The 11008-nt window shown below is 57.2% G+C and overlaps 1 protein-coding gene across 1 annotated transcript in view; it reads left to right on the top strand.

The window, feature by feature from the left end:
- Window positions 1-380: 380 nt before the first annotated feature.
- The window catches only part of WNT11 (wingless-type MMTV integration site family, member 11), a 21668-nt gene continuing 11040 nt past the window's right edge, over window positions 381-11008 (top strand). The window contains exons 1-2 of the mRNA XM_004683216.2: window positions 381-396; window positions 4016-4199. Coding sequence (XP_004683273.1) covers window positions 4117-4199 — 83 coding nt within the window. The 5' untranslated portion in view covers window positions 381-396; window positions 4016-4116. The remainder of the gene's footprint in view (window positions 397-4015; window positions 4200-11008) is intronic.

The following is an 11008-nucleotide window of genomic DNA, read 5'->3' as shown; positions in this document are numbered from 1 at the left end:
TGGAGACGGAGCCGGGCGAGGTGGAGAGCTCCGGCAAGGAGGAGAGCTTCGGTGAGCCGGCGAGCGCAGGCCCGGGCAGCAGTCTGAGTCCGCGCCAGAGCCCCCGCGGGACCGGAGCTGACCGCAGCTCGCCGGGATCCCGGGCGTCTTCTCCCACCGCTTGGCGACGGAGACGCCTCGCCGCTGGCCCAGCTCCGGGAGCGCTCAGGTCCGCCCGGGCCGCGCTCGCAGCTCCCCGGCCCGCTCGGGAGCAAGGCACGCAGGGCGCGCTGGGTGAGCCCCAGAAGGTGAGCGGTGGCCCCCGATAGCGGGCGAGAGCTCAGCCGGGACCTGCTCTGGCGAGGGGCACCCGAGTCAGAAGGGGACGGCGCGTCCCGGCTGAGCGCCCACTCCCGGGTAAGCAAAAGCCCCCCACGCCTCTCCTATGCTGCACTCCGATGGATTTCCCATGGGGAGCGCGGCTGCGGGAGAACTGGGCACGCCGGCTTTCCCGGGATGGGTGATGAAAGGGGCTTGTGCAGTTTCTACCAACCTCCGGGAGCTTTGCGGGTCGCGTTCCGCCCGATTCGCCCCCTCCCTCCCATTGGGGCAGCGAATGAGGTCACGCCAGAGCCATCCCGGGGTGGGAGGTTTGGATCCTGGAGCGGGGCAGAGGGTGTTATGGCGGGGTGGGAAAGGGTGGCGAAAGGCAGAGACATACAGCAAATCCTACCGAATTGAGGGGTTGGGAGCCCACTTTGAGGACCGCTCTTAGAAGAGGAGGGGGAAGGAGGAGAACCGAGTTTGTTTACAGACCTGAGGTCCAAGCTGGGGGGGTGGGGAGGGGCCGAGCCCAGTTCCTGGCCCCGGGCACGTCTGGAACAGCCCGTAACATCTGGTAGAGCTCCCGCAGGGACCCACACCTCCCACCTAGGGCGCTGGGATGCCCCCGTAATCCTCACACGCTCCGTGGGCGCTCAGAGTTGGCTTCAAAAGGGGCAGGGGGGGTGTCCCTAATTCCCTCACCCCACCCTTCCCACTTCCAAAATGACCCGTCTCAGGGTGACGCGGTGCCGTGTCCTAGCCGAACAGACGTATCTCACAAGACTCCAGGCTGGGGTGAAAGCTGGGCTCGGGTCACAGGTAACCTTGAAGCGGTCGCTCGGCGTCCCCGTCTCGCGGGGTAGATTTGGAACTGCGAAGTCAGAGGCGGCAAGTCTGGATCGGGCAGACTTTACGCGCGCGGTGAACACAGACGCGCCGCGCGGTGCCCGCTCCGGGTCCCGCGTCGACTCATCTGGGGCGGCATGTTGCCATCGCCTAGGTTCGCCCTGCCACCTAGGCTTCTAGGGACTTCCAGAGCCGAAGCCGTCTGACCACCTGTTGGAAAGGGCTTCGGCAACTGCTCTCTCCGGGCCCCAGCGCTTGCACAGCCCTGGCGGTCCCCTCTCTTTTCCACTGCAAGCATTGTAGCTGGGATCTTTTCCCCACCGGGGGAAGGTTCTCTCTCCAAGACACTGTACTTTGACGCCCGCCCGCTACGCTCGCGGCCCCACCTGATGCAAGCGGTCGGCCGGTTGAGGGCTGACCACAGCAAGTGGATGTCGTCTCGGACGACCAGAACTGAGAAGACACTAACTCTGCATCCCCTCCCATCTCCAGACCTGATACTGGGACCTAGGAAGAGGAAGGGAATTGCCGGAATTTCCACCGCGAGAGAGGCAGTTGCCAATTCCACCTCGAACCTCGGCTTAGCGCCCCCTGGCGGCCCGAGGACATGGTGGGGCGGCGAGGGTGCCCAGATACGTGTGGAGTGCAAGCTATGGGTGACCCAGCGACCCCCGCGGCTGTCCTGGTCGTTCTTTCACCGGACAGGAATAATCCGTCGGGATCCAGAGGCCCCGACCAGGTGCTGCATCCCACCCCCGGCCCCCCACCCTTCAACCCCAGAGACTTGCTGGGGCGGCAGAGGGAAAAGCTTGGAACCAAGGGGGCCCCTCAGAAATAGCCAGGAATAGCTGGAGAGCAGTCTCAGTGTACTGTGTGACCTGGCGGCCTCTCCTCTTTCTGTAAGAGTTGGGCTGGCCACCGATCTTCCCCTGAGTCGGTGCTTTCCTCCCTCAGCATGAAGCCACTTCCCTCTCCATGCCCTGGAAGGAGGGACATCTTATGGGGTGCCCACACTTTGGGGGAGAGTGGCGGACAAAGAGAAACAGTGACTAGGGTTTTGATTCTCTCTCTTTCCCCCATATTCAGCCGATGTTTTCCTCGTTCTCAGGAATACAGTAAACTTTCAAGGCCATAAGACAAAGAGTTGGATACAGAGCTAGGTGGGAGGAGGGGGCTCTGTTAGTCTGAGAACGTTGCCGAGATCCCCAACCTTGACTTGGCGCGTTTGGTGTACCAGTGCCTCTGCTAGGTACCTAACTGGGGCATCTCCCAGTGGGTGGAGGGAGTGAATGTAATTCAGGATGCTCGTCCTGCCTTCCTCTGGGTTATGCTGAAGATTCCAGAAAGTAGTGGGATTTCAGATATGTGTGTTTAGGGAACACACCACACAGGTATATGTAAAATGGTGGAATGTTAGGCAGAGTGGAGGAGCTGCAAAGACCTCAAAAGATGCTTGGCCAAGTCCAGTTCTTTTTTCTCTATAAAAGGGGTAAACTGTGGCTGAGAGAGCTGCCCGAGGACTGTCACATGAGAATGTCCCTGTCTTGCTCAATTACCTCCCTGCAAAAGCCGGAGGCCTCTTCTCCCCAAACTCCCCAACTCCTTTAGCAAGGAATCCCTTTGTCTGTACTCCCCCACCCCACCCCCCACCCCCAGGGGAGAAAGGCTAGGTTTTGTAAGTCTGGGGGCCCGGACACCAGGTGTTAGTAAATTTGGGAGAAGCTGGGAAGGGGAGTTAATGAGGTGAGAATGAAGAGGTGGAGGCGGTGGAAGAAGAAAAAAAATCCAGAAAAAGCCCCTCCGGGGCTAGCTAGGCCCTGGTGGTAGCAGCAGATTCGCGGCCCAGGGCGCCTCCTGGCGGCCGAAGGCGGCATCGTGCCAGCCCGGCGAGCTTTCGCGCCTAGCCAAAACCTGCTTACCCGAACTGGGCTGGGACGGGACCCTCCTAAGGGGACTATTTAGACCATTTAGAGAGGGACTCGGTTACCTGGGCTCCTAGCACCCCTACTGTACAAAGGCCGCAGCTATTCCGTTTTTCATCCGCCCCTTCACAGACTGAGGGGCTGATGCCCAGAATGACCCTTCCTGTGGTTCATGAACCGTGATCTCACAGGTCACGGGGGACCAGCACTTGGGGGCATGGATCCGCCGTGCACTGGCCTGACAACCCTATCTGCGGACTGCAGTTTTCTCATCTGTGGGGTGGGGCCAATGACGGTAACCTCTCTCACAGAGCTGCTCTAAGGAGCAAATGTGATCCAGTTGGCAAACATTCTTTTTTTTCCCCCCAAACATTCTTAATAAAAGGGAAATAACTTGTGTCGGAATCACAAAATATGTGATCCCAGTTTACCGAGGGGGTAAACTGAGGCCCAGCGGAGAGGGAGAATTGCCAGTTATTAAAGACAAAATAACCAGATGCAGGCCGGCATCTGCCGCTGTTCTAGCCCACGGCACCCGCTCAGGGCCTCACCCCGGACCCCTTGGTCCCCTCGTTCTGACCTTCCCCAGGTCTGCGTCTGCTTTGGCTTTCCTCTCTGCCTGGTCGCTACGTTGCTGTCCCTTTGCTCTCTGCTATTCTCAGTTTCTTCCGGGGTCTCCAGTCCAGACGCCCGGGTCTGCCCGCCGGACCCGGGCAGGATTGGTGGACACGCCCTCGCCGCGCTCCGCGGCCTCCAATTCGAGCCAGACCCGCCAGATAGCGGCCGCGTCCGTCCGGGGCCTCGCGGGCTGCAGGCGACGCCTGCCGCGCGTGCGGCCTCGCGGGTCCCCGACCCCTCCTTTGTAATTTGAATAAAACGCCACCCCCTCCGGCCCCCGCCTGCGCGCCGCCTTAACCCGCCGCCTCGGCTCTCTCCGGCTGCAGGCGGCGTGTGGCAGGACCGGCGGCGGCGGCGGCCGTGCGCAGCGGGGCTTCTGTTCGGCTCCTCGAGGGTGTGATCCCCGGCGCGCCCTCCGCGGACCAGGATGAGGGCTCGGCCGCAGCTCTGTGAGGCGCTGCTCTTCGCCCTGGCTCTCCACACCGGGGTGTGCTATGGCATCAAGTGGCTGTAAGTAGGGACCCCACGTCCACGCGCAGGGTCCCCGGGGACGGGCGACGGGGAGGCGGCAGAGAGGGTGAAGGGGCACCCTGGCTTTGGTGAGCGCACCCAAGACCCGGGGGCAGAAGTTGGCTTGGGGGCCTTAGGCCAGTCAATCTTCTTGGGCCTTCTTTTCCTCTGTAAAATATTGTCCTTACCTCCCAGAGGGGTTGGAAGCAGAAGCGAGACAGGGCGCAGAAGGCCACGGAATGCCCGAGCCCAGTGCGGCTGAGGAAGGCGCAGGTCCGCACAGGGGCTGCTGGAAAGAGCGCAGGCAAGGGGCGCAGGCAGGGAGGGTCTGGACCCCTCACCCCCCGGGGGGGGGGTTCTGCGTGTTTCCTTGCCGGGCTCCTTATGCTAGCTGGAGGTCCTCCAAAACAATCCCGACCCCCACACCTTGGTGACCGTGGGGCAGTGTCAGCCCACCTCTAGAACCTCAGTGTCCTCTTCTGCCAAAGGCGGGAAGACTATTTGCCAGATCAGAGGGAAGCGGCTCACGAAAGAGCCCCCTATACTGTCAGATGTTGTGCACATGTGGAGGGTATTCCTTCAATTGCCGTTTTTAATGGAGGGGTAGGTGAGAGAGGATCACCCCTCCACGCAGCAGAAGGGGGTGCCTGTTCTGTGCAGGACTGCCGGCCAGTGCAGGCAGATGAGAAAGGAATAAAACCCAGCCCTTTCCTGGAGGAGCTGCCCTCCCGGCTGGAAGAGATAAGCCCAGGCTGTAAATAACTCCAAGTGCCCAAGGAGAGACCAGGGCCTATGTCGTGGGGGCCTAGAGGAGGGGAGACCACCTGCTGGTGGGGGGGGAGCATACTTGGGACCTGGGGAAATTTTTCAGGGGGTGTCCCTAGACCAAGCCTGAAGAATCTCTGGAAATGTGTTAGGTGGGGGCAGTGGGAAGAAGAGCGCTTTGGGTGGTTGGGTGGAGAAGTCCAGGACTGGAGGAGGTCTGGAGTATGGAGGGGGTGGGGGTGGGGGGTTGGGGGGGAGCCAAACAGATAAGACAGGCAGGGTACAGATTATGGGGGCTGGGGAGAGAATGTGAGGAAAGTTCGTGGATTAGCTGCAAGACAGGGTGATAGTGGCTGGATCACCAGCAAACAGCCTCGAGGTCACTGGCTCTGCCCTTTCTATGACTGAGTTATCGATTAATTAACTGGTGATTCAAGTGGGGAACCCCGTCTTGTGTTTCCTGCTTGCACGGAGAAGTCTGGGTTGAGTGGCCTCCCACCCTGGGGGCTTCAGCTCTTCTCAACTCCTCCTGATTGGTTTTATGAGCCATCAACCATGTTCCTTCTGCTCACCTAGCACCATCCTAGCTGATGGGAGAGTCTAAGCTGTCTTTGCCCATTGTCACTAGCATTTAACAGAAAAGGAAGGAGAGGAAAAGGTTTTGCTGAAGAGCATCAGGAGTGGCAGAGGCTGAGATGGGGCTGGGGTGACATTTGCTGCTCATCAACACTGAGGACGCTGCTGTCATCCCCATGCCACAGGGGAATGTGAAGACTCTGAGAAGTGCGATTGCATGAGCCCCCAGTCTGGCATGTGACCAGCAGGAGCAAGTGGCCAACTAAACCCAACACCCATGTGTCCTGCTGCATAGGTGCCTCAGACATGCGCTCAGCTCAGGGATACTTTGCAGGAGCCTCTTTGGCTACAAAGTAGACTTTGGGCTATGTCCCAGGAGCGAGAGTAGTCTAGGCGAGAAGTAGTGAGTCCCATCTAACGGAGTGCCTTCGGGCTGAGTTTGGAAGCGTAGGTAGGATTCTGATGGTTGAGGATGGGCTGGAAAGCAGGCAGCCGAGGCTGGAGCTATGGCAGGAGGCAGGACCCGGCCGGTTGGGCAGCAGAAACCAGAAATCCTATTCCTAGAGCTTTAGCCATTTAATTTTGAGGCTTATACAAAGGAGAAAACTAAGGGACTGAGAGGTTAAGTAACTGGCCCAAGGTCACATACCTAGTTTATGGTGGCTATGGGATTAGAACCCAGGCGGAGGCTGAATCTTTTGATCAATGGTTAAACACTTGCTAGAGGTTAAGATAGAGAGGGACACAGAAGGATGGCGCTTAAGAATAACACTGCCTCTGTGTGTGTGTGTGTGAATTTGTTTATATTCACAACATAAATCTCCCAACCATCCCGTGAGGTGGGCCCTGTTATCACCGCCATTAGGTGGAAAAGCAGCAGAGGCAAAGGGGTCTCTAACATGTCACAGGCAGCTGGCAGCGCAGGCAGGACTTGGAGTTAAGTCACCTGCTGTGTCCTGTTGGACCGCGGAACGGTTGGGAGCAGGAAGCGGACAGAGCGGGTGGGAGACTGGAGACTCAGCCATCCTGACGTTGTCTGTAGCACCCTGCTCCTTGGGCTTTGGAAAGTAACCTGAAGCTGAAAGGGGTGTTTGCACAGGAACTGAAAGCAGATGCTGACCGGAACGCCCCACCTGTTGGGGACCGAGACAGTCCGAGCTTCCTGGTGGGGGGGGGGGTGAGAGAGATGGGTCAGCACCTGGCTGCCCCTGGAAGCACCTGACCAGAAATAATCCAGGGGCCCCTCCGCTGCCTCAGCCTTACCCAAACAAGTTGCTGGGAGACTCCACACCAGCAAGTGTGGTGGGACCAGGTGGACCACCCACCCCTTGTCTGGCTGCCCTGGATTAGGGAGGGTAGAGAGGCTCCCAACTGCCTATGAACCCCTGGGCCTGCCTAACGAGGGGAAAGGCCCGGGGCAGCCAAGGGCCCCTAAAAGCCACACATTCTCTGGGGCCAGCCTCTGGAAGAAGAATCCTAAGACCCTCCAGAAGGTGTATAACTGCTACAGAGTGCCTGAAGGAGCGACAGACCGTGGCAGGCGCCCGGGCCCCAGCCTGACCTATTCCAGTTCACTAACCAGAAGCCTAAAATGGAAGGAAAGCGCCTGGCATGGAATCTGGATGCTGGCTCTTGCCCACCTCTGCCTCACATTGACGCTGGGTAATTCCTGCCCTTCTCTGTCGCCCTGATAACAGAATGGGATGGGGAAACTGAGGCTTGGAGAGGGCCAGTGACTTGCCCAAAGTCACATGTTGGGACCAGAGTTGGAACCCAGGGTGCGACCCTTCAGCCAGTGCCAGGAGAACCTGGACTCCCAAGTGAGAGGCCCTCAGCCACCCCAGTGCACCCTTGGCACAGGCCTTCCTGTGAACTCTCAGTTCCCTCCTGTCCTCTCTTCCACCCTCTCCCCCATACCCCCAGCCCTAGATAACCAAAATGTTTTCAATTAGGGGTCTGCTACAGTGAGGCAAGCTGGAGGAAAAGTCCAGACGGGTAACTCCCCCGCCTCCTGCTCTACTCCTTGATTACCTCCCCAAGGGGGACTTAGTTAGAAATGGTCATTACGGCTAATTACCAAATGACCGCATCGCCCTCCTCAGGAGTGGAATCTGTTGTCTCCCGCCTCCTGGTCTCCCGGCCTGCATGCTCCTGTGGGCCAGCCTCTCCCAGCACTCCGGCAGGCGGCCCCTCCATAAGGTGCCGGCCTCTCTGTCCCCCGCCCCCCACTCTCCAGCAGCTCCTCAGGCCTCACCCGCCCTCCACCCACAGGCGCCTCCCTCCTGGGCAGCCAAAGCTCAGCTGGGCGTGAGCCTTTATTGAGGCCATTGCTTGATGACTTCAGAGAGGCCCTGAGTCCCCAGCAAGTAGGACCCCAGACACCAGGAGCCCAGGGCATCTCCTCAGGAGCCACGCAGCTGGCCCTTAAGCAGGATTAAGCGCCTACTGTGTGCTGGGGGTTTTCTCGTGTCTCATGATTCTCTCCTCCGTGAAGCAAGACTGTCCGAGAGGGGAAGGAGGAAGGGGAGCAGAGCAGGCTCAGGGTGGGCTGAGTGTTGGCTCCAACAGGGACGGGACCCTGGAGGGAGCGGCTAGGTCTGCAGGAGGATGCTCCAGGCACTGGGCAGGTGGACGCCTCAGTGCCCCCTCTGTAGATAGGAGGGAATAATAACCCCCAGGACAACCCTTCCACAATATTGTGGTGATGGAATGAAGCATGAACTGAACAGCTCAGTAAACTGGGGGTGTTGTATGTGCAGACAGTGCTTGCTGGGTGGGGGTGGAAAGGTCGTTAACAGCCCAGAGGATGACCTCACCTACCTCTGTGTGGTCACACTCACGCAGCAGGACTGCAGACAGTCAGACAACAGGTTCTCTGAGAAGGTGCCCAGTGTAGGTGGCCCCCACATACAAGGCTCAGAGGCTCTGGAACCAGGTAGTTTCATTCAGGCCAACAAAGCGAGCTTGAGGCCTGCTGTTTCTCCCACCGGCTGGACTCTGTGTCCAAACATTTCCTGATTCAAGGTTGGGAAGTGGAGATGGAGTGAGGGGGCTGGGCGGGGGGAGGCTGCCCAGGCCGCTCACAGTGGACCTCAGGCAGGTTAGGTTGTGCTGTCCCAGCCAAATACTAGCCGACCCCACTTGCCCTGGTTCGGCGCCCCAGTCTCTGGGGAAAGTTCTGTATTTCAGAGTTGTAGGAGGGCATGGCGGAGGTGCGAGCAGGAGGAAGCAAACTGCCCATTAGACCTCAGTGGAGCAGGCATTCTCTTGTTCAGCCCTCACAAGACTTGGGGAGTAAGGGGGGGGGGACAGTGTCGGTGGTGTCTCTGGACTCACCCAACAACAAATTAGGAGATTCCTTTCATGAGTGTTCCAAATGCTTCAATACATTCTTTTATCTAAGACTTACCTTCACTTCTTCTTCCTTTTTTTTTTTTTAAGATTTACTTTATTTATTTATGCACACAAGAGCTGGGGTACAGAGGTGCAGGTGGGGTGAAAGGATTCACCAGAGACAGAGTGGGAGCACAACAAGCAGATTGACTGAAATCCACTGCTGAGGGGAGCAGCAGGCGAGACAGGAGAGGTCCGCTGTGCCACATGGGTCAGCTCCCTGGCCAGCTAGGATCGAACTCATGCTTCATAGTGCTGAGACTTAACCCCTTGCACTACCAGGGAGGCCTTATCATCACTTCTTGAAGTAGAGATAATCATTTTCTTATACAATAGATGAGCACCACAGGGCCCAGAGAGGCTGGGTGACGCCCAGGTCACACACCTGGTGCCGGGAGCCTGTGCTCTTCCTGGGCCAGCCCGTGAGCTGAAACATCTGGGCATCACCTTAAACATCGATGCTGTGTTCATTATCAATAAGTCTGAGAAGAGTTGGTGCTTCATCCATGTTTCTCCCATAAGTAGGCCAAGTTCCTTTATTTTGGTGCAGGAGCAGAGGGAAGGGCCTTCCTGGCCTCAGGGAAAGCTGGGGCAAAGGCGTGTGATGGGCCCTGTGGGAGAACCTGGGGGTCTGATATACCTGGATCTATGACACCTAGAGGATGAGGGGTGGGGGGGCAGGTTTCAAGGGGCCTCGGATGTCAGGTCCCAGCCCGTGGCCTTGACTAGATGATCTTCGGTGGCCGCCGGCAGGCAGGAAAACCTACAGGGACAGTAGTGGTCATCTTCCACCTCTGAGCCCTGGTCAGGCCTGGGCAGAGCATGTGATGCTCTTTGTCTGATTAATCCCTCAGATAATGCTGGGAGGTTGTGGGAGCGGAAGTCAAGGGGCTTGCTCAGGGTCACAGGAAGTGACAGGGCCAGGAGTCTGTCCAGGTCTGTGCTGTTCCCAGTGCACCAGGCTGCCTTCTCAGAGCTGGCGACAACTGCCATGGCCACACAGTACCGCGTCTCTTAGCCTCTGATTCGAGGAGGTGTTGCTTGGTGCCGTGTGCTCCTCAGGGAGGAGAGAGGTGCCTGAGTGACCCTCTGGGCCAGCATTTCCCAGGACATGGATGAGGCCTGCCCTCCTCCTTTATGTTTGGCAAACTATACGTTAAACAAAACCAAGCTTGTTTCTTTGCTACAGAACTCAGGGCCTTTAAAATGAAGCCTACATCATGACTCTCCAAGGTGGAAGGAGGTGGGGTCGGGTCTGCAATAGGTCACATTCTCCTAATGTACTTGACCATGGATCCTTTTTTCAGTGTGTCTTACTGAAACTCACTCTGGGAAATACAGTTGGCAGGTACAGACACTGAGGCCGAAGGGAAGGGGTGTTTTTTTTTTTTTTTAATGAAGTACCATTGTTTCACATCCTTGACAGTATAGGATTTCTCTACTCGTGAGTCACTGTAGCTCTTCCATCACGGAAACACCCATCGTCCTCCACATTAGTGCATTCTGCCCTCTCTCCCTCTGCAACCCTCTGACTCCACTGTTCCCCGCTGCTACCCAGATGCCTCAGCTCTATGTCAGCTTTCAAGGTTTGTCTTGCAATCTTGGTTTTAATGTTTGTCTTTGGCTGATATTTTGTTTGGTTTCTCTATATTCCACATATAAGAGACACCAACCAGTATTTATCTTTCTCCCCCTGACTTATTTACTGTGCATAATCCCCTCCAGCTCCGTTCATGTTGCTGCAAATGACGTGAGCTTATCTGTTTTGATTGTTGAGTAGTCTTCTGTTGTGCATATATGTACCACAACTTTTTGATCCAGACATCTGTTTTGGGCACTTGTGTTGTTTCCATATCTTGGCTATTGTAAATAGTGCTGCAATAAATACAAGAGTGCAGGTTTCCTTTTGAATCAGTGTTTTTGTGTTCTTTGGGTAGGTTTTTTTTTTTTGGATTTATTTATTTATTCATTCATACAGAACTGGGGTACAGGCCAGAGATACGGAGGGTGAGAGGATTCACCAGAGACAGAGCGGGGAGCAGAACAGGCAGATCGACGAAGTACACTGCTGAGGG

This window comes from Condylura cristata, unplaced genomic scaffold (genome assembly GCF_000260355.1).
Source record: "Condylura cristata isolate star-nosed mole 26May11 unplaced genomic scaffold, ConCri1.0 scaffold00015, whole genome shotgun sequence".
NCBI lineage: Eukaryota > Metazoa > Chordata > Mammalia > Eulipotyphla > Talpidae > Condylura > Condylura cristata.
This window is presented reverse-complemented; position numbering and strand designations above follow the sequence as displayed.